This window comes from Myotis myotis, unplaced genomic scaffold (genome assembly GCF_014108235.1).
Source record: "Myotis myotis isolate mMyoMyo1 unplaced genomic scaffold, mMyoMyo1.p scaffold_m19_p_6, whole genome shotgun sequence".
In the NCBI taxonomy this organism is placed as follows: domain Eukaryota; kingdom Metazoa; phylum Chordata; class Mammalia; order Chiroptera; family Vespertilionidae; genus Myotis; species Myotis myotis.
In genome coordinates this window covers 306,976-329,875 of record NW_023416368.1, presented here as the reverse complement: position 1 = coordinate 329,875, position 22,900 = coordinate 306,976, and the positions used below count along the sequence as shown (strand labels likewise).

General features: G+C 61.5%; 1 protein-coding gene across 7 annotated transcripts; it reads right to left on the bottom strand.

Moving 5' to 3' along the window:
* Positions 1 to 2,162: 2,162 nt before the first annotated feature.
* On the bottom strand, positions 2,163 to 22,200 carry DNAAF5 (dynein axonemal assembly factor 5). Of its 7 annotated transcripts, none has more exons than XM_036313841.1 (14): positions 21,558 to 22,200; positions 21,369 to 21,392; positions 19,523 to 19,707; positions 17,301 to 17,425; positions 16,847 to 16,965; positions 13,954 to 14,186; positions 13,238 to 13,450; positions 11,532 to 11,675; positions 10,443 to 10,611; positions 9,117 to 9,264; positions 6,789 to 6,939; positions 5,988 to 6,147; positions 4,253 to 4,444; positions 2,163 to 3,126 (listed from the first exon to the last, which is right to left on the bottom strand). In XM_036313841.1, exons 1-14 carry the CDS (start codon positions 22,162 to 22,164, stop codon positions 2,990 to 2,992), a joined length of 2,607 nt encoding a protein of 868 aa, XP_036169734.1. In that variant the 5' UTR covers positions 22,165 to 22,200; the 3' UTR covers positions 2,163 to 2,989. The 7 variants fall into 7 exon arrangements, with proteins under 7 accessions (XP_036169734.1, XP_036169735.1, XP_036169736.1 ...); XM_036313842.1 differs by having other exon boundaries at positions 5,988 to 6,144; XM_036313843.1 differs by lacking the exon at positions 21,369 to 21,392.
* Between the last annotated feature and the right edge of the window lie 700 nt (positions 22,201 to 22,900).

Here is a 22,900-nt window from a genome sequence, read left to right as displayed (position 1 = left end):
AGCAGCGCTAGTGGTCAGCAGCGCCTAGAGGTCAGCAGCGCCTAGTGGTCAGCAGCGCCTAGAGGTCAGCAGCGCCTAGAGGTCACCAGTGCCTAGAGGTCACCAGCGCTAGTGGTCAGCAGCGCCTGGAGGTCAGCAGCGCCTAGTGGTCAGCAGCGCCTAGAGGTCACCAGCGCCTAGTGGTCAGCAGCGCCTAGAGGTCAGAGCCTAGAGGTCAGCAGCACCTAGAGGTCAGCAGCGCTAGTGGTCAGCAGCGCCTAGAGGTCAGCAGCGCCTAGAGGTCACCAGTGCCTAGAGGTCACCAGCGCTAGTGGTCAGCAGCGCCTAGAGGTCAGCAGCGCCTAGTGGTCAGCAGCACCTAGAGGTCAGCAGTGTCTCGTGGTCACAGCGCTCTTCGCGCTCAATCCTCGCCAAACGGCAACAGGATGGAGAGCGGAAACAGAAAGAAACGAACACGAACTGGGACGAAGGCGCCGCTCAGGACGGAAGGGACACCGAGACTCTGACTGGATCCCTCCGTCTGCAGCTTCCCGTTGTCCGCCAACACCGCGCGCCTCCTCCGGTTACACTCTCCAGCACTGGACGCCCTGCGGGCACGGTTCCGGCCTCAGTGTCCTGCCAGCTCCCGGCACCATCACTTGCTTATGGCGAGGAGGCCGAGGCCCTGGGTGCGAGGCTGAGGTTCGTTCAGAGTCAGGCTGCAGCGCCCGTCTGAGCCGCCGCGGGTGCCACAGCAGCACTGCCGTGGCCTCTTAAAATGCTTTTAAAATCATGTGCCTCAAAGGCGTCAACAGCGAAGAAGAAGTGCCACCCAGAGGCCACCACTCCATGCCAAGATCCAGTACTCGCTTCTCTCACACCAGACATCACGCAGGCAACGCCTGGAGGTCGGGATGGCACGGTGTTTAGAGAATCCTGGAGGATCGGAAAAGTCGGGAAGAAAGACGTACCTTTAGGGAACATGTGCTGTCCCGGCTGCGAGGACTCTTCTCCCTCTGGGCTCTCGCGGGCTGCAGTACTTTGTTATGAAGGAGTTGACACCACGTCACTCACACAGTGGAGAGCAGGGACGGGCCCCAGATGCCCACTGTGGACGCGGTGACGGGAAAGCACCAACAGCTCGGCCTGTGAGCTCCGCCCCATCGGTGTGCCTTCCTCCTCTGCTCCTTTTTGTTGCAGAATAAATAGTATTCTGTGGGGTGGATAAACTACACTTTGTTTACCCATCCATAGCTGTTGGTGGACATTTGCACTATTTCCTGTTTGGGTCAGGAACAAAGCCGCTGTGGACACGAGGGTACAAGTCTTTGCATTTCTCAACAAGACTTTATTTTTACAACTTTATTTTTAAAGCCTCACTGAGGATATTTTTAGAGAGAGGAAGGGAGAGAAACATCAACTGGTTGCCTCCCGCATGTGCCCAGAACAAACTAAAAATTTTCTGCAAGTGAAGGAAACCATCAACAAAACAGGTGGCGGCGAGTTGAGTGTGTTGTCCTCTCAGCCAAGCTCACTGCCATTGATTGGTGCTTCCTGTGACCTCTAAGGGCTGACCAAACAGAAGATGGGTCTTCAGGCTGGACGTGAAAGTGCGTGGTGGTTCGGGCAGGGTCCTCCCACCTTAGGGGCATCAGAGTCCCCTCCAGGTGACCACGGGGCCCCACCTCTTCTGATCCAGGAGGTCTGGGCTGAGGCCCAATAACTGGCATTTCTAACAGGTTCCCATGTGACGCGGAGGAGGGAAAAGGCAGAGGAGACAGAAGGCAAAGGGCAGTTTGGGAACAAATGCCTGAGCAAGCCCATCCCCGAGGGCTTCCTCCATTCCTGCAGCCACCAATCAGACACGGCTCAGCAGGGGACACAGATGGGTGATGTCAATGGAGCCAGGGACACATCCTCTGGGGCCTGGGCTGTGTGCGCTCAGATCGCACCCCTTCTGCAGGCTGCTGTCCCCATCTCATCACCCAGCCTCCCCAGAGCCCAGAGCAGCCTTGCTGATGCCCTGCCATCTCGCGGGAGCTCCTGCCACCTGGTGTCCAGAATGGGCACTGCAGCGAGCAGTGACCACCCCTTTCCCTCCACAGGCCCCCGTTAAATATAAGGAAAAAATGAATGGTTTCTAAAAATTTCAACTAATAATCAAAACACATAAAGACAGGCAATTATAATAAATATTTTTAATTAAGTCAAACACCAAAGCATAAATGTTAACATTTGATTGTTAGAAAATATAGCATTTGGCTTATGGAAATAATAACCACTTTAAATGAAATCTTTGAGGCACTTGGGTGTAGAAAGTGCTGGAGAATAAAGTAGAATTTACTTTCCTGCTCCTGAGAGCAACGAGAATCTGATTAAATCTTCCGTTTTCAACACTGTTAGCATCACTGACCTAAGGAAAGATTCTGGCTGAATTGGTCCATAAAACATTTTAAGTTCCAGTATATTTTAAATGGGCAAAATTTCACTAACAGTTCTTAAGATTTCAAATTCCTTTAAGTCTGTTCACTGAAATGTCAATAGACAGAAGCCAAAGAAAGAATGAAAACTTTAAATCCCTTTGGCTTTTACTGGTCAGGAACGCCCTTGGTGGCACTGAAGCAGATGGGGCAGGATTAGAGCCGGGAGCGCAGAGAGAGCCAGCGGGCGCGGCCTGCCTGCAGTGTGCAGTGGACATTTAGTTTTAATGTCCAATGAGCTGTAGGCTTTTGGCTGACCTTTCGATGAACTATAAACAGGACATAAAAATACAGAGCCACTCAGAGAACCTTATTTCAGAAATGGCCGGGTTTGAAACATCGTCCCACAACACCGCCATTTTCCTTAGGAAATACATTCTTGCTGTCAGAGTCTTCCTGTTCGTGTCCTGGGCTGTGGACAAAGGCGCCCTGCTGTGGGGTGTAGGCCGCTGACCCCAGCCAGCGGGGACGAGGGCTGGTGCTGGTGCCCACCTGCGGCGGTGGCACCCACGGCCCTGCCCGGAGCCCTGTCACGGGGCGGCTGGCCGGGCCTGCACATGCTGCAGCAGCTGCTCGCAGCGGGTGGGGGAGCGGTGCTTGTGCACGACGGCCTCGGTCTCGCGCACCAGGAGGTCGGGGAACAGGACGCTGCCCGCCTGGAGCACCTCTGTAAAACAGCAAATACCCAGGTGCCACCAGTCAACAGTAACCCAGAACAAGAGTCCCAGCAGCGTGGCAGCGTGGCACGGGCACAGCAGACACGCGGCCCCTGGGACGGAGCAGTGCCCAGGGTCAACCCGTGACACAGGAGGCAAGAACACACAGGGGTTAAGAGTCTGTTCAGTAACTGGTGTTGGGAAACCTGGACAGATAGATGCAAAACACATGACATCAGACCACCTTCTATCACACACAAGAACACACTCAAATGGGTCAAAGACTTAATGTAAGACCTGAAACCCTAAAACAGGCAGAAGCTCTTGACAACCCTTTAGCGATATCGTTTTGGATGTCTTCTCAGACAAGGGCAACAAAAGGACAAATAGACAAATGGGACTACATCAAACTAAAACGTTTCACATGCAACAGACACATAAAACAATGACACCTTGCTCAGTATTTGTTTTTGGAAAATACATCTTGCAGAAACACGTTATTTATGCTAATGCTAGAGTCCTGATGCACGAAATTCGTGCAAGAGTAGGTCTTCCTTCCCTGGCTGCCAGCACCAGCTTCCCTCTGGCACCCGGGACCCAGGCTTCCCTTGCAGCCTGGTTTCGTCGGAAAGGTCATCCGGTCTAATTAGCATATTATGCTTTTATCGTTATAGAGTGGGCATCCAGTTACATTTAAAAAAAAAATGCTTTCATTGATTTCAGAGAGGAAGGTAGAGGAAGAGAGAGAAACATCAATGATGAAAGAGAATCATTGATCGGCTGCCTCCTGCACGCCCCCTACTGGGGATTGAACCCGCAACCCAGGCACGTGCCCTGACGGGAATTGAACTGTGACCTCCTGGTTCATAGGCCGATGCTCAACCACTGAGCCAACTTGGCCAGGGCGGGTTTCCTGTTACTTTTAACAAATTAATAAATATCTCAAAATTTACTCTATTTTAATTTCTATTACGGTAACTATCACTGGCCTCACACAAAGACCAGCATCCTTTGGGGTGTCCAGTGGCCCTGAGGGACCCCCACTGCCCTGCCTGCTGTGCTTGTGCGCCCGTCTGACACTCAGCCACGTAGAGCGGTTTGTACCCAAACAGGCACAGGAGTCACCACAAGGCTTACCCAAGACTGCGTCCTGCACGGCGCTGTCGGGGTCATCCAGGTACACCAGGAGCTCCTTGTACAGGTGCTGGACGTCACGCTGGTAACAGGCCTCGGCACCGTCATTCCTGATACACTCCAGCCAGACGGCCAGGGCGGAGGCGGCGGCCAGCCTCACTTCCGTGGAAACATCGTCCAGCCGTTTCAGGAGTTCTGGAGGGAGGGCAGCGCAGGTGGGCCCGGGTCTGCGCAGGTGCTGGCCTGGTCCCAGAGGCCCCGCCTTGCACCCAAGACCCCGCCCTGCACCCGGAGACCCCGCCCTGCACCCGGAGGCCCTGCCCTGCACCCAGAGTCTCCGCCCTGCACCGGGAGACCCCATCCTGAAACCGGAGACCCCGCCCTGCACCAGAGACCCCGCCCTGCACCCAGGCCTCCAGTGCGAGGTGCTGGGGGGACGCCATGGATGCCGCCGCGGCCCCAGCTCCTCTGCACTCGTCTGCGCACAAGCCCGTCACCCACAGGCCAGGCCTGGCCACCCACCCGCCCCGACGAGCAGACAGCGGGGGGGGGGGGGGGGGGCGTCTGCGGGCCCCGCCCTCCGAGGCTCTGGGGATGGAGATGAGGACCGAGACACAGCAGCTGCCAGCAGAGCCAGCGTTGCTCCTGCTGAGCCCCAGCGGCTGCTGCTGCGACAGTCACCCCCCAACTGTGGTCTCACCATTCACGGTGAGGCTTTGATCGAACACACGCTTGTTTCACATGCCCCCCAAGAACGCCGGCCCCCACCACTGGGCGTCCTGTGGAGACTCAGCAGGCGCTGGCACACACCACACGCCAGGGGCCGAGAGTGTGGCAGGACAGCGCAGCCTATGCGGCCGGGGGTCCTCAGACGTGGTCACGACCTCTCAACCTCGCACCGTCTAGCAGGTTCAGTCCATCGCTACCAGTGCCCCAAGTTTTAAGTCTCAGTAACTATTTTTCATCCCCAGGAATCCTTTAAAAATCACGCAGTCTCTGTGGCAAGCCAGCAGAGCATGAAAACGAGTTTAAGAAACAGGAACCCGGCCCGGGCATCCCCTCCCCAGCCCTGCCCCCGAGGCAGCTGCCCTGGGCCCTGGGCCTCAGCCCACGGGTCCCCCTGCACTTCCTAGCGGATTCCTTTTCCCACGACCCTTCTTCCTTCCGTCGCCGTTTTGATTCTCAGCTTGTGTGTAACGGGCGCCATCCATGGACCTTTGAGGACCTCACACCCATTTTGGAAGGTAACTCTGAGGGGGGTAACCTGCGTCTTGCTCTCGGGGGGGGGACGGAAGAAGCTCGGTCCCCGCTTCCTGGGGCCTTGAGGCAGGACTTCCTGGGCTCAGGAGTCCCCTGGCGGGGCGAGGCCTGGCTCCCGCATCTGAGACCCCCCTGGTGCTTTGGCTCCTAAGAGGCAGCAGCACCGGGTTTCAAGTCGAGGGCGGGGCACGCCTCGCCCAGGCCTGAGCTTGCACCCAGGGGTCCCTGCCTTGCGAGGGCTGCATCCTTGGCTGCTGAGGGCACCTGAGCATCCGCCTGCCTCTGCCGTTCGCACCCACGTCCGGCCCATCTGCCTTGTTCCCCGAGTTAGTTACTCAGTGACCTTTTATCTGTCTCTGATGAGTTGGCCTCTTAATGCCAACTTCACCGGAAGTTAAAGTAGCATTTTCTGATTTTCCAGTAAAAGAAAACAGCTCTCAAATATATGCAAATGCTTTGGGAAAGAAGAATGTCCTACCAGGATAAATCTTGATGAATTTATCTGGCTCACTCGCACCACCAGAGGATTTCAAGAACGCGCTCACGATTCGGCAGGAGGTCAGTCGGGTCATCTGGGAATCTTCTTCCAGGGCGGTCAGGACCGGGGGCAGCAGGGTCTCCCGCACGTCCTCCACCTGCTAGCACCAACGCGGGCGTGATGTGCACCTGCACGCACTGGCCGGCACGCACCGGCCGTAACCACGGGCAGGGTTTTGGTGCAAATACAATGGGGTCTGGATGCTATTTTGAAATTTCCACATATGCAGACTTGAAGCTGGATTTTAAAATCTAGATAATTTGAATAATTTTTGTTTAACTTGGTCAGTTGATTTTTAAAAATCATTATTCACAAAGTCTCACTGAGACACAAACCCCGCACAGTTCCTAGCGCGACTGCCGTGTCAGAGCAAACCTGGGGCATTTTAACTGAAGTCAGGCTGTCCCGGTGCCAGGTGGAGCCCACAGGAGGGGAGCCCCTGGGGACACTCTTCCTACTTCTCCCTGAACCCCCTGCTAGCTGGGAGAGGCACACACAGTGCAGGAAGCAGGTCCCGTTTGGTCAGGCTCCTGTGACTACAATCATTATCTTGTAAAGAGGAACATTCAATGTGCAAACCTAAGAGAACCCCCAAAATGACCACAGGAAAACACCCGACTCTGCCTCCCACCAACTCGTTCCCCCAGGACCACACCCTCCCGAGAGGACCCTCAGCACCGGGCGGCAGCTGAGACCGCCGCAGCCCCCCACCCGCACAGGCCCAGGATGCCCCAGCCGCACCTGTGTGGCCGACAGGACCTCGCTGCTGATGAGGGCCCAGAGGCAGGACACGGCGGCCGTGCGGATGGCGGCGGCCGTCCTCCCCGCGCGCCACTGCAGGTTGGGGACCAGGATGTCCGTGACCACGGTGTCGAGGTAGCGGTGCAGCTGCCTGGAGGAGGCACAGAGGCAGGTGAGGATGGGCCCTTCATGGGGAGCCGCCCGGCCCAGGGGGACAAAGCCAAACAGACAGCAGAGACGGAGCCAGAGCGGGTCCTCTGCTCCCAGAGGAAGCGGGGGCGTGGTCACGGCTGGGCCGAGTCCCCAGGCCCCTGCTGGACTCTCCTAAAAGCTGCCTGGGTCCGGAGCCCAGAGGAGCCCAGGACCCAAGGACCCTCGCTGCTCCGAGCAGCTTCCCGTCACTCCTCCGGCTCTAGGGAGGAGGCCGCGGCCACTCCACGTGTGACGACCCTACAGAGACAGGCCTACAGGTCCGACCACAGCCCTCCTCAGTCAGGAACCCCAGGCCTGCGCCTGGGAGCCCAAGTGCAATGACACAGAGACATGGACGGTCCTGCCAACTCAGCAGTGGGCTGCCTCTCAGTGGTGACCCACCACATCGACGCCATCAGGACACCACACACCAGACCCAGCCCGGCACTGGTGGGTCCGAACGGCAGGCGCCAGCTCCCTCCACACCTGGGACGAGCTCCGCACGGCACCCCCGGCCTCTGCACGGCACCCCGGCCTCCGCACGGCACCCCTGGCCTCCGCTCAGGGACCAAACACAGGCTATTGAACAAGCAACTCCTTCCCCAGGGTCCCAAAGTGGCTCATGTCTCTGCCCCACTGCGAAGAGCTCAGGAAGATGGGGTGCAGGGCTGCGGCCTCCAGCAGGGGCACTGCAGAGCGAGGACGGAGGGAAGGGCGCAGGTCTGGAGGGGTGTTGGCTCAGGACAACTTATGCGCTTTAACCGTCAGCAGAGCTGCGGCTCCCTGGGCAGTGCTGACAGGAGCGTCCTGTGCTGAGCGGCCCTAAGGAGGCTGGAGGACCCGAGGGCCAAGCGCTGGCCTCCAGGAGCCGGGCCGTGGCCTGCGCTGCGTCCCACCCTGACCTGCCCTCGAGGCACTAAGGGCTGCGGAGTGAGCACCGCCTCCAGCACCAGCTCTGCACACGGACGCACCTGGCGGGAAGCAGCAGGGCTCGCCTACCCTCCTTCAGAGCACGGACAGGCGCGCCCCGCAGAGCCCTCAGGAAGCCCGGCCGAGGGGACCTGCTCGCTGTCGTTCTGAGTGCTTTGCACAAAGGGGGCCACCCCACCTTAGGGCGACCCCCGGAAACGGCCGTGCTCATCCCGGGACCATGTCCTCACGCTCCCGCGGAGCCTGCGGACTCGTGGGTCTGCGGAGATGGGAGCCAGCCCCTCGCCCCAGAGCAGGGCTGACCGATGAGCGAGTCAGTGACATCACCGTCGCCATTTTTCAGCCCTAAAGATCTAACCACCTGCTCCCTGCCTCTTCCCCTAAGGAACTGAACCGCAGACTTCCTTCCCCCAACACCGGTTCCTTCCAGCGTGAAGCTCGGCACAATTTCCTTTAAGAACTCCGTCCACACTCGGCCGCTGGTCTGCAGGTGAGTGTCCTCGGACCCGCGGGGCACCGGCTCCAGGTGAGCGCCTGGGTGGCGCTCACGCGGCCTCAGGTTACCCCGCGAAGGCCTGCCGACTGTCCAGCTGCACGTGGTGTGTTTTCATGGTCCCTCCTCAGCCCGGTTTCTGCAGACAAGCCGGAAACCGAAGCTCCTGACTGACGTCTGGCTGGAGGCCCAGCGGAGAGGGGTCCGTGTGGCAGTGAGGAGGGCGCCTGGGCGGCCACTCCTCTGTGGAAACGTCACGGCGGCCTCGACAAGCAGGGCTCCCTTGGGGACGGTCCCCACAGCTCCCGGCGTCCACCTGAGCCACTACCCAGTTCTGCAGATTTAACAGAGGTCGGGGGCCCTTGGAGGCTCTGCCCCCCAGGAGACGGGAGTCCACAGGCCGCTCCCAGCCCTGCAGCCGCACTGCAGCCAGAGGCTCTCGAGGCTCCCCCACCACTGCGGCTCCATCAATTCCGTGCTGGGTGGAAAGGTGCCAAAAGGCCTTTCACACTGAGCACAGCTAATAGACGTTAATAGTTAATGTTCCCGGGAACGTTTCCACTCAGTGGAATCTTAACGACGGCACCAGAGCGACTTGGAGCAGCGCCTCCCTGTGCGGGGCACTCACTGCTCCCCTGCAGGAGCCGCTGCAGCAGGGACTCGCGTGGGGGAGGCGGGGGCAGCGTGGGGCGGGCGAGGGGGAGCCCACGTACCCTTGGGAGTCCACGGTCTCCTTTGCGCTCAGCAGCGCCCGGGACAGGACGGAGAGGAGCCTCAGGCGCATCTGGGGGTCTCTGTCCGGCTGCAGGCAGCTCCGGAGGACGGGGACCAGTTGGGGCAGCGCTTCTCCGAGGGCAGGGCCTGGAACAGAGCAGCCGGCTCCTGTCCCCGTGGAGGCGGGAGCCCCCACCAGACAGGGAGCAGCCCCTGTGCGGGGGCGACCCCCCCATCATGGACGTGATTACCAAAGAAAAGTCACCGAGAACATTGAGCCCCCACTCACCTGATCACTCAGTCTGTGAACTTTCACTTCTTGTGTTTTTCCAAATTATTAAAAATTAAAGCTAAGCAACGTATTAAACATCAGCAAAAGTCAATTACTAAAGAAACAATGGGATTCCCTGAATGCCACGCCAGGATCTCAGGCCCCAGGCCCCCACGTGCACACACACCCCCCATGCACGCACTCCCGCACACAGAGAGGGAGTAGAGGAAACAGTCAGGTGACTGGGCTGTGCGGCCAGTGTTTTCTGGGGTAGAATGTGAGTTGTGGCCCCAAAGAGTTGGTTTTCCGAGGTGCCAATCAGGCCACCACCGTGAGGAAGAGCTTAAGCTGCAAGCAGGAACAGATTTTAGGAGGCCGCTCGGGGCAGCCAACCCGGGCCCTGGATTTCCTGCCACGATGCAGGCTGTTCCCCGGACACCTGCCCAGCACCCCATCTGGGCTGTGAGCCCCGGAGCACCTGACGCGTGGACCTGCTTGGGGAACACGTGGCCCTGTGGCACGGGACACTCCTGCAGAGCAGCAGGGGACAGGGATGGGCTGATGGGCTGTCACACAGGACAAACCTGCCCCAGGCTCCCACCCGCCTGGGGAAGGACAGGCACAGGGCGGGCAGGAGGGGCTTCAGGGAAGCACTACGGTGACGAACGGACACGAACACAGGAATGAACTGACGGCACCAACACAGGAACGCACGGCTCGCACACTCACAGCTGCACACTGGCTACCCCTCCCCCCGCCCCCCTGGCACTAAATCGCTGGAATTCCGTTACCGAGAGCGCCTCCCCACCCCCCCCCCCCCCCCGTTCGTCCAGGAAAGGCCCGGCCCGGAGGCTGAGAACCTGGGAACAGCTGGGCCCGGCACCGGCAGCCACTCAACCCGACCGCCTACGCTGGGCTCTGCCCAACGAGAGCCGCGGACACGCGTGCTGAGCAGACTTAGCTACACTCCAGCTCAGCACAGTGTTCTCAGCATTTCAAAAATTAAGGTTTGTTCCTCGCTCAGCACAGCGCGGGCACTGGGCCACAGGCTCACCTGCGTGGGCGACGAGCACGCTGAACTGCAGGAGCTCCGGGGAATGAGCCGTCCAGCCCCGCTGGGAGCCGCCCAGCCACTCCAGGAGGGGGCCCACGTGCTGGCGGTAGAGGTCCTGGCCGTCGCCACTGCTTTCCACCGCAGCCAGCGCGGCCTCGGTCTCCTGAAGCTGGAAGGGGTGCGTCACAGGCGGGGTCCAGCTCCTCCTCTGCTCAGCCCACTCAGGCCGTGTCCCCGAGAGGAGAGTGCAAACCCGCGGATGCCGTCCAGGCCTGGGCTGCAGGGGCCGGCCGCTCCCCCAGTGACGCAGCGGCCCTGGTACACACGAGTGCAGACGCCCCCACCCCCGCCCCGTGTCCTCTGCTCGGCTCTCGCCCCGACAGGCCCAGGGGCGACAGTAACTGCTGCTCTGGACAGAGGGTGAGGGAGGCCGGGTGCCCCCATGCGCCCCTCCCGCTTCTCCGTGGGCGGGGACGGCGGCACGTCTGTCTGCAGACCTGAGCCCACGGCTGTGACCTCACGCCCACTGCCCACGGAGATGGCCTCTGAAGGCGGTTGCTAGAAACAAGCCAAGCTGAAGAGGCCCCGGGGAAGGAGGGGGAGGAGGAGCCGGTCCCGCAGGCCGGCCGTCTCGGCTCTCAGAGCAGCAGCTCCTGGGCTCACGGGGACGGACGTCCGTGTTCTCAGCCTTAAGGCAAGGCCGAGACAGCGCAGCCGCCTGAACCTTACACAGGGAGTCACGCCACTGGCGTCTCTGCAGCCTTCAGCCGTGCGTGTGCACATGCGTGAGCTGTGCGTGTGCGTCAGCCATGCGTGTGCACGTGCATTAGCTGTGCGTGTGCATCAGCCGCGCCACCACAGGTCTGGTCTGGGCGAGGACGCTCCTCCATGCTCCCTGCAGCGATACCCACACTCGGTGCCTTCACCGAGACCCGGAAGCTGGCGACTGGAGGGCACCCAGGTCCTGGGCATCCGAGGCCAGCTCACGGGGTGCGTCTCTCATCTTTGTGAGATTGACAGTCGTGATTCCATCTGTCAGAGGTTGGCATCGTCACCCACAAAGCCCAGCGGGGTCCCCAGCAGGCTCACCTGGTTGCCGAGGCCCGGAGCCCCCGGGAGCGCCATCACGGTCACCAGCACTTGCATGAGCTGCAGGCCGCACCCCCGGCCGTCCTCGCCACACGTGGACACCAGCGCCTGCACGCACTGCAGCAGCTTCTCCCCATAGCGCAGCTGTGAACAGGGCGGGAGCCCGTCAGCCCGGTCCCTGGGCCACGGCCACCTCACGGGGCCATGGACACGGCCACCACGAGCCACTGAAACAACGTGCGGTGCCCGGCCACGGCGTCCAGTGTGCCAACCATAAAGGGCATTGTTTACAATGGCCAGCGGAACAACTGGGAACAAACACATTCTTGCTAATTTCATTAACTGCTTGATGGTATTTTACGCACATTTTAAGAAGTTCTTATGTGTTAGTGATGCCAACTCGTGATGGAGAATTCACTAGTGAAATGACTGGGCATCTTGGATTTGCTTCACAACACCTCAGCTCCTCCCCAAGTTCAAGAAAAAGGTGGCGGACAGCAGACTGGAGTGCGAGAGCCGGCGAGTGACGCCTGTGACGGGCCCTGGAGGTCTGCTCTGTTCTGCTTTTGTGCATTTGAAAACCCCTCTGTGCTTCTACATTGTCATAAAAATAAAACTCTAGGGACAAAAACGGCTTCCGACGAACGCGGGACAAGGTGGCGGGGGGCTGGGTGGGTCCGTCAGCACGGCCTGCCAGGCCTGGACGCCCAGCCCTGGAGCCGTTTGGTGCTTACACCTGACCCTGACTTCTCCCACAGTCCGATTAGGCCTGGGCTGGCTGATTGATTTTCTGAGGATGTGATTTTGTCTAGTTTCTAAAATGACCTACCACATATATTTAAGGAGCGTTCACTTTAATAGTTATACTAAACATAAACATAGTGTTGTGTTTAAGGAGCGGCCATTTTACCATAATTGTTAAATATAAACATAACGTATACGTGAGGGACATTCATTAAAATAAAAAGGAATTTGCTGTCTAGGACCGGCTCGTCCTTAGCACGGGAGCCCTGCTGTGACCATGGCAACGCCTGGAGGAAACACGGCAGTTCTCCGTACCTAACCGGGAATTTCAGCATCTGCCCACACACAGAGGGGGCTGCTCCTGCAACGCCACCGAGCCCCAGGCCCCTGCACCCCGCGTGTCCGCGAGACGGCGTGAGCCACCCGTGTTATCCGTTCCTCACTTCCGCTGCCTGTCACCAGACACATTCCAAAGCCCAGGCTGCGTTCCTGCACGGAGCCCAGGCGCAGGCTCAGCCAGACACCAGGGGCCGAGGCACCACGCCCAGCCCTGCAGCTCCCAGCGCCCTGGCCCCTCGGCTTCACCAGTTTTCAAATTTCAGGCTGTTCTTGCAAGACACTCGCAGCCTGTTCTTACCGCTACTGAAGGTAATAGCAGGAAACGTCACCTCCTTCCTACGGACGTGTGACACACACACACACACACACACACTCGCACACACATGCACACGTGCACATGCACTCTCACTTGCACACGCATGTCTGGGGTGGGGCAGGGTGCCTCTGCCCACATGGAGGTGCAGGACACAGGTCTGTCCAGAGGAGCAGAGTGCCAGTCTCGAGGCTCGACATGCTGGCCTGGCCTGGACGGGGCTGGGACGCATCCAGAGACGCGCATGCGATGGGATTTGATCATGAAAATGTTCCTGGATAACAGGACGGCGCCCCACCCACCCACTTACGTTCTCCGAGCCTTGACGGATGTGTGCCCCGGCCAGCTCCGTGGTGATGGCCTTCAGGTGCGGCTGCAGGGCTTCCCTCGGGCAGCCCCGGATGACTGCGGCGAGGACCAGGAGGCCGGAGGCGGAGGGCGACTTCTTCAGCATTGGCCAGAGCAGCTTCAGAAATACTTCTGGGCTGACGAACGTCCCAATCAGCTCTGCGGACCTGGTACACTGCGGAGGAAGCCAAGGGCTGAGGGCCGCCACCCCAGCATGTCTGCTTTCTAACCAGAAACAGCCCTGGGCCCTCTCGGGCCGGTGCCCAAATTAGGCCCGGGCTGTGCTCAGAACGTCCCTGAGCAGAGGTGATGCCACTGGGTGCAGGCAGCGCATCTGGCTGGTGGGAGTCTCAGTTCTGGGGGGGTCCCTAACGCGGCCACTGCACAGGGCCCAGGCCCTGGAGCCCCTGGCTGTGAGGAGGGACAGCTCGCCGCACAGCTGGGTGACCCAGGGTGTGGGGATGCGAGAACACCCCCCACCCCCAGGCTGTGTGTCTCCAGATACCTCAGAGGACAGCACAGAGCGGGATGGGGTGGGTGAGGGCGTTGGGGGTTGGGGACGGGGGGTGTCTGGTCTCAGCGGTGGGGCTGCGTCCTCGGCTGCCACCCTAGGTGCTGCCGCCGCCCAATCAGAGCGCACGGAGGGAGCGGGAAGGCGGGGAGGTCGGAGGGACTCACACTGCTGACCACGGCGCCCTCCTCGTCGGCGCAGGCCAGCAGCAGGGTCCGCAGCAGGGCCTCCAGGTGCTGCGTGGCATGGTCCTCCGCGTGCAGCAGCAGCACCGCCAGCAGCCGCGCAGCCTTCACCCTGGTCCCCGCCACCCAGTCCGTGATGTCGTGGCAGATGGCGGGGAGGATCTTGGAGAGGTTTCTGAAGACCAGCTCCCGACAGCCCAGCCCCGGGCGCGTCTCTAGATGGAAAAGACGAGAAGTGACCGTGAAGCTCAGCACTGTCCTTTCTAGCGACGTCATGTACGCGAGCTGCTTGGACTGAGCGTGTGTCTGAGATCATGTTGCAGTCGTGTCAGAACTCCATTCCCCTCATGGCCAAGGAACACGCGTGCCTGCAGGGACCCATGTGTGCCCCTCCGCTGGTGGGCACCTGGTCACTCCTGGTGGGGCTGCTGGGAACTCGCCCGCACAAACCCGGGTGGGTGGACAGGCCTCCTCTCGCTGCGTGTTACGTGGGTGCCTGGAGCCCATGTAAGCAGTTAACGTGGGGACGCCACCGTGCTGCCTCCCACAGCAGCTGCGTACTGTCTCAGGCCACGCGTGAGGGCCAGCGCCTGCACCCCACGCCTCTGCAGAGCTGGGTTATTTTTATTTTTTTAAAAAAATATTTTTATTGATTTCAGAGAGGACGGGAGAGGGAGAGAGACATCAATGATGAGATGCGTGAGAATCAATGATTGGCTGCCTCCTGCACACCCCCTACTGGGGATCCAGTCTGCAACACGGCATGTGCCCTTGACTAGAATCGAACCCAGGACCCTCTAGTCCGCAGACTGAGCTCTATCCACTGAGCGGCACCAGCTGGGCCGGAGCTGGTTATTCTGAGGCGACACAAGGTGAGGCCTTTGCCCGGCAGCAGTGGTGACAACGGTCCCGGGAGGTGCCTGGGGGCGTGTGGATGAGCAGCGTCCGCCCAGAGTGCGGACGGCCTGCAGGAGCCCAGGATGCGCAGTTACCCACCAACCTCCTCTTTGAAAACACAACTGGTACTTTCACAACCAAAAAGCTTGTGAGGGAGAGGCCAGCAGGGCCCGGCCGGGAGGGTGGCGCAGGGAGCTGACTCCGCTGTTTGCGTTAGACTGAGCAGAATTTAGCTGCAGCAGGAAAACAGAAACCCATTTCCTACTGCTTCCCTGAGTTTGACGGCAGGCCTGCAGGCCGACTCCCAGGCCCGCACAGCAGGCAGGAGGCGCGCTCAGCTGGGCTCCGCTGTGCCGAGCGCCGGCGTGGGCCTTCCCGCTGTGCAGGGACCAGGGGCCAACTGAGATGGGAGTCAGGGAAATGACAAGGAGCCACACCTGCTCGGACCTGAGACCTGGCCCAGCCAGGTGCCTCCCTTTCCCTCCTGGGCCGTGAGCGTGAACCAGGTGCGACATGACTGCCGGACGGCGGAGGCCTGTCCCGTTCCTGCCCACAATGGGCAGTGCCCTGGTCCTCACCCTCGGAGCACACCGCCCTCCAGCCACCTCCCGCGGCCGCCCCCGTCTTCGCCCAGCATAACGTTTCTGACAACTATCAGGCTCTTTCCTGACACCTTCCGAACCCTGATGAGCTCAAGCAGAGCAGTGAGCTCCGGGCAGACGTGGGAACAGAGGACACAGTGCTGGATGGGGAGCACCTGCGCTACAAGAGACCTAGTCAGCGGCTCTGCTTCCTCCTGAGACGGTTCCACACCCGGGTTAGAGGCCATCCCCGTGTTAGAGGCCGCCACCCCCCCCCCCCCCCCGGTCCCCCGGGTTAGTGGCCGCTGCTGTAGGGGCTTCCTTTCCCTCGAGCGTTACCATGGAAAACAGTCTCCACAGGGACGACTTCACAGCAGAGGAGCCCGGGACGTGGTCACCTGCCCCTGCTGGGCCGTTCAGACACCTGCCGGGGTGCCGGGTGCCTCCTGGCCAGGAGCACTGTCAGGTGAACACCGACGGGGAGACAGCGGCAAGGCCCTGCCGAGCTTCCCGCCCGCGGCCTCGCTGTCAAGGGCTATTTCAGTGCCGTGACTGGCACCTCACACCTTGTGTCCTCAGAAGGGGCCGGCCCTGACCAGACCTGGCCTAGGTGCCGCTGGACAGGCGTGGTGCCCGCGTGCAGTGCCTCCCAGCAGTCACGTCACCTTCTCAAAGCGGGTCTGTTCCCCGCCCAGGTCTGTGCCTCAGCCACACATCAGACTGTCCGCCTCACAGGTGAGGACAGTCACCCACCCGCACAGCTGTCCCAGGTGCCGGACGCAGGCACAGACGAGCCTGCCCTCTCGGACGACGGGGAGAGCAGAGGTTTTGACTCAGAAGCAGCACCCTGTCTGCTGTGGAGGGAGGCAGGTGGGGGGGAGGAGACACTGAGGAGGGAGCCCAGGGCCCGCTGGGCCGCCGGGTGGGGACAAACGGGGCCTAGGAGCCACACAGCACAGGTCTGACCAAGGACCAGGTCCGAGACGGCGGAGAAGCCTCGACAGCCCTGAACAGGACAGAGAACCCAGCCCAACACCCTGTGCGGTCCTGCCCAAAACCCACAAGGTGACACACCTCACTGTGCCCTGGCCTCGGGCACACACGGGGCAGCCCCCACCCAGCCCCAGCCCCAGCCCGCGGCTCAGCATCTGCCCGGGGAGGACAGTCACGCAGAACCCGTGTGCAGGCGGGGACGCTGGCCTCACAGGACGTCACCAACATGACTGACCGAGATGTCCCTCAAGTGGAGACAGACACACAGACTGGCCGGGAGGGGAGGCACCCAGCGACGAGCCCTACGCAGGCCCGGCTCCAGCTCCATGCTGGGCTCGCCCTCTTCTCCTAGGACAGGCTCTCTGGCTGCCCCACCCGTCACCGTCCGGGAAGGCGGCACCCACCTGGTGAGGGGTGATGGGCAGGCGGGGGGGAGGCAAAGTCGAGCTTGTCCTTGAGGTCCTCCTCGTTCTCCTTCTGCCACTGCAGGCCGGCCTCCGCCCAGAGGCTGGCGGCCTCCTGCCTGCGGACAGACAGACGGACAGACACAGGGACAGTCAGGGAGGGCGGTGCCGAGTGTCCCGAGGACGGCCCAGGACTGCCAGGCGCTTGCGCACTTTACCGACAGCACCAAGAGCTGACTGAGGTCTGTGCCCAAAGTATTAAGTAGGAAAATTACATTTAAAAAACCACAGAGCCCTTTTATGCCACGTGACCTCACACATACAGGCCAAGGGTAGGCTGGGCTCCGTGAGCACACGACACTGTTGTCAGGGACGGGCTCGGGAAGACGGGTCCCTGACAACAAGCCCCCAGGGACACCAGCAGCGGGGGCGGGTGGTCGGCCCCGTCACTCACGCGATGTGCGGCATCTCGTCATCGAGGCTGCTGAGCAGCAGGGGGATGAGCTTGTGGAAGAAGGAGTACCGGTCCCGCAGCGCCAGCAGCCAGCCGCCCACCACGCGCGTCACCGCCTGCCGGACCTGCGGGGCAGAAGCAAGCTTCAAGCTGGGCAGACAGCGCCGAGGGCACGTGCGGGGCACGGTCACGGAGGACAGCTCTGGGCCGGGGCCAGGGCTGAGCCCGGGTCCCAGGTGCTCACTCGGCTCGCCGGCTTGCCGGCCAATCCCGGGCCCGGTCGATGCTCCGGCCCGACCCCCGCTGGAGAGCGAACCGCCCACCCCAAGCACAGTGCTGCCTGCAGTGTTCTGGGGGGAACCTGCGGGCCACGGGGGTTTAAACCAGCTGCTGGCGACCTGCTGGGACTCTTGGGGAACCCAGCGGGCACCCCCAGTCCTGCTGTTTGTAACGGTGACGGGCATACCTCTACCTACCTTCGCACCACAGGGAAGAAAGGAGCTCAAAACACACCCGGTGCCCAGGTGTAGTTCCCTGAGGGCAGAGCCCGAGTCACCAGTGAGGGGAGCAGGAGGGGCAGAGCTGTAGCTTGGCTAAAGCCCTGCTCCGCCTGGCCCCTGGGATGGAGTTCACAGCCAGGAATTTGGTCCAAGATGAACAACAGCAGCAAAAAAAAATTAAAACGGCAGATTTTACCGTGTGTGTGTGTGTGTATGTGTGTGTGTGTGTGTAATGGGCTAATCCTCACTTGAGGATTTTTCCCCATTGGTTTTTGAAGAAAGGAAAGGAAGGGGTAGGGTGGTAAGAAGGGAGGGAAAAAGAGAGAGAGAGAGAAAGAGAGAGAGAGAGAGAGAGAGAGAGAGGGAGAGAGAGAAACATTGATGTGAGAGAAACACATTGATTGGTTGCCTCCTGCACAGGCCCTGATCAGGGACAGAGATCAAACCTGCAACCCAGGTATGTGCCCTTGACCTGGAATTGAACGTGAGACCCTTTGATGCACGAGCCAACGCTCTAATCCCTGAGCCACGCCTGCCAGGGCACGTTCCATATATTTTACCAGAAATTTAAAAATAATGTAATATATCAAAAACATTGAACACGTTAAATAAATTGTATGTTATGTGAATTACAGCTTAATAGAGGTGTTTCAAAAAACTAAAACAAGCCCTAGCCAGTTTGGCTGAGCTTTGGCCTGCGAATCAAAGGGTCCTGGGTCCGATTCCAGTTAAGGGCACATACCTGGGTTGCAGGCTCCTCCCTGGCCCAGACCCTGGTCAGGGCGCGTGCAGGAGGCAGCCCATCAATGTTTCTCTCTGCCTCTCCCTCTCTCTCTCACTCGCCCTAAAAATCAATGGGGAAGCACTAACCACAAACACAAACCAAAAAACCAAAGCAAAGTAACGGGGAGAACGCCGTGCACCTGGGGCGGGAGGCAGCCTGGGGCCACCAGGTTGGCCGGAGGCTCGCTCCAGCTGGGTGACCCTGAGCCCGTCCCACAGACAGCTCCAGACCGCAGGGCAGGGAAAGCACCGACGTGACACGAGACACGGGAGAGGCTGGGACGCCGGGCTCCACGCACGGGGCTAACCCTTCCACCATGGGGGGGGGGGGGCATGCCACCATCCAGGGGCATTAGAGCCCACAGCAGGGGAGCCTCCTACCCTAGGATTCCTGCCTGGAGCTGCAGCCTCCCCCTCCCGTGACTGGGAGCACGGGGTCCCCTCCACGTGCCTCCCCTGGGGAGACAGCGTGCCCGCCGCAGGCTTCCTCTGCCCCTTGGGATGTTTTATAAGCGAACACGCCCTCTGAGGTGGCTTCTGCCAACAAAGAAAGCCAGCATCCCGATCTCTGTCTGTCTGTCGCTCAACGGGACCTAAAGCCCAAAGGGAAGAGTGAGGCCCGACCCCCCTTGTCCTCCCAGGCCCGGTTTGCCACTAAGTCCGCCTCAGAGGGGGGACGTGGAAGACGCCTCTGCACACAGAAGCACACAGCTGAGGTTCCCTCCTCCCCTAAGAGGAAACGGTCCTCCTCGCATACTCGGGCTGAGGAGTAACAAATGTATTCAGACAATTCAGCTCCCAGTTCCTGGAAGCAGTGAAACGGGCACCTGGACTGAGGCAAGGCGTCTGGTGTAACATCTTAAAGAAAAGCCAGTGCCAGCGCCAGCGCACACCAGCCTGCAGGCCCGCTGGCTCCTGGGAGGAGGGGCCTCCCGTTACCTGCGGGACATCATCGAACAGCCGCTGAGCAAAGTGAGGGAGCACGTCGTCCACCGACTTCCCGTTGCCAAACTGGATGACCGTGCCCGTGGCCTCGATGACAGCCACACGGACCTTCCAGTGCTGGTGCGAGATGCTCTGCATCAGGGGGCCGATCAGAGACTCGGACTGCATGTGGAAGTGGTCTGCGGGGCGGGGAGGCCTGTGAGTGGGCTGCTCCGTGGGCCGCAGCCCCTGCCCAGTGCGTGGACCCCCAGGACAGGCCACTGCCCCTGGGGCCTTCCCTCCCCCACCAAGGTCCCTGCTGCAGGAGCAGCACCTCTCCGACCCAGGCTTGGGGCCCAAGGGGAAAAGGCTGGGGCTTGAGCCCCTCAGCTGAAGATGGGGGCTGGGGGAAGAGCCTGAGAACGCCGACCAAGAGAAAGAGACTGAGCCAGGGAGACCCTGCCCCAGCCCCCCCCCCAGCTGTGCCCAAGCCAGACCCCCAGCTCTGCTGTGGGAAGCGGGACCAGTGCTGCCTGCTTTAGGACTCAGCACTGGAAGGGTCTTCGGTACAGCCAGGCCGAGCCTGGCCAGAGGGGCTCGGGGGTTGAGCATTGACCTATGAGCCAGGAGGTCACAGTTGGATTCCTGGTCAGGGCACATGCCTGGGTTGCAGACTCCATCCCCAGTGGGGGGTGTGCAGGAGGCAGCCAATCAATGATTCTCTCTCATCATTGACGTTTCTATTTCTCTTTCCCTCCTTCGCTGAAATATATATACAACAGCCAGGCCGGCGCTCTGGTGTTGGGTCTCTGGCCTCAGTCCTGCCGCTGCTGGAGCCCTGTCTACAGGTCATTATCTTTGTGGTACTTTGAGCGAGTTCTTGGTCTACTGCTGCCCAGTGACCGGGATCCACAGGAGAGGGCCCCCCAGGGTGGGTGGGCAGAGGGGACGGTGTGGAGTTGGGGGGGAGCACCTCCTCCAGGCAGGCACCACCGTGCTCTGTGCTGGCGCAGCAAGGTGTGGCCGCCTTTCTGAAACCTACAGTCCATCAGGGAACGGCGCCAAGGCTGGGAAGCACGAGGCAGGGCATCGTGCTGGTGGCACAGGGGAGCGAGGCGGTCGAGGGTGACGAGAAATGCATTAACAGCGGGAATGCCACCGGCCATCTCCCGTCCAAGTCCAGCTGCTCCCCAGCCCCACTGGGATCTGCACCACCTGAATCCAACCTTGACCTGACATTACCTACGCCCGGCTCTTCCTTCATCTCCACTGGCAGACTGCCCTGCCCTGCCCTGCCCACGCCCGGGGCCCCTAATGACAGATTGGGGATGGCCCCTAACTGGCGCCCTTCCCTCCATGGCCATCCCTGTAACCCCTCTCCACCAGGCCCCCGCTCCACACCCCGCCCCCCACTGCACCCAATACTAAGTTCAACCCCCACCAGCCGCTCTTCCTCGCCCCTCCTTCCCTGAACTCAGTCACCTGGGCCTCCTCTTTGCTCCGACCTTATTCCTCAAGCCTGGGTCCCTCCTGACCGCCAGCACCCACCTTCCCTTCGGGGCTCTCTCCTCCGGGAAGCCTTCCCGACCTCGTCACGCCCCCGCCTGGTACGGCGAGGAGAGCTCCCGGGCCAGATGCCGCGGGAACGGTTGCTTAGGGAAGGGGATGTCCATGAGCCTAGCGTTTCTAAAACAAGGGAGGATGGACTGATGGGAGGCGGGAGAGGAGCGGCCTCCTCCATTTGGGAGGAAAGCGGTCCACGCCGGGAGGAGACAGGGGACCCCGGAGAAATGCGGATGAAAAGACTGGAGCGCTGTTTCTCAAAGCGTGTTCCCCCGCGAGGGGCGGGCCCGTCCCCTACCCGCTCGAGCTTCAGCGGCGGGTTCTGCACGTTGAGAGAAGGGCGATGGGAAGGCGTCCAGGAGGAAAGAAGGGCCCAGGAGGGGACCGCGCAGGCCAGGCCGGGAGGTGCGGCGCCGCCCCCTCCCTCCGCACCCCCCTCCCCCGCGCCCTCCCTCCTCCCTCCGCCCCCTTCCTCCTCCCCGCGCACCTGGCGTGGCCCGCGCCAGCCCCGCGGCGCACTCGCAGCTCTCGCGGCGCACGGCGGCGAAGGGGTCGAGCAGCGCGCAGCGCAGGGCGCGCACCGCGTCGTCCAGGTGGGGCGCGAGCGCGGCGCCGCCCAGGTCCACGGCCACGCGCAGCAGCTGCACGAGCGCCAGGCGCAGCTCCTCGCAGGGCTCGGGCGGCGGGCGGTGCGCCGGGTCGGGACCGGCCAGGCGCGCGGCGAGCGCGGGCAGCAGGCGTGGCAGGGCGTCGCGGGGCCGCGCGGCGCGCCGCAGGCCTAGGTCTAGCAGGTGCGCGGCCAGCGCGCGGCAGCCCTCGGCCGGGTCGGCCAGGCAGCGCAGCAGGCGCGGCAGCAGCAGGCGGGCCCAGGGGCCCTGGAAGGCGGCGGGGTCGGCGGCGGGCGCCTCGGGCCGCGCCGTCTCCAGGGCGCGCTGCAGCGCCTCGAGCGCGCGCCGCCGGCTCAGCTTGCTGTCGGCCTCCAGCCCGGGCAGCAGGCGGCTCAGGGCGCGGCTCAGCTCCGCCGCCTCGGCCGGCTCGGCCGCCTCCGCCGGGCCCGGGAGCGCCGCGGCCTCCGTCGCCACCAGCGCCGCCATCTTCCCGCGTTACCCGTCGCCTGGGGAGACCGGCGCTTTTACGACGGCGCGGCGCGGATTACGGCCCGGCTTCCGGTGGGCTCGGGACGCGACCTGATTGGCCGCCGGGAGCCTGATTGGCACGCCCCTTGCGCTGCGCGTCCGGAGCCTGGGAACCACTGCCCGAGGCCTCGCATCTGGAGTCCCCGCCTGCAGCCCGCACCCCCGCAGGCAATTGGGGCCCCGGATGGGCCCCCAGCCCGCTCCCGCCTGGGACGCTGCGCAGAATGCGTTTTCAGGAAGCCAAGCGTCCTTCACTTTAAGGGCCGAACTTTATTTCGAACCAGACCCGTCTTTGTTGGCGTTCGCTTGGAAAGCGGTGGTGTAATGGATGATCCTGTGTTTCTAAGTGTCTTTAGGTCGCATTGGGCACCCCTCGCGCCTGCTTCCCTGCCACAGGCGAGGGGCCACCCTGTCGGAGGCACCTGGGAGGCGAGGACCCGGAAACGCAGTGGGCTCTCAGGCTTTACCGGAAGAGGTCCCTTGCGGTGCGGGTGTTACGGCCAGAATCGTGTCCCCCAAAGTTCCCGTCTTGGAGTCCTAGCCCCCAGGACCCCCATAATCAGAGGTAAGGCCTTTACAGAGAGAACAAAGTTAAAGCCAGGTCGATCAGATGGGCCCTAACCCAATAGCGCTGGTATCCTTACCAAAAGGGGACAGTGGGGGTGGACACATACAGGGGGAGCCCCGTGAACAC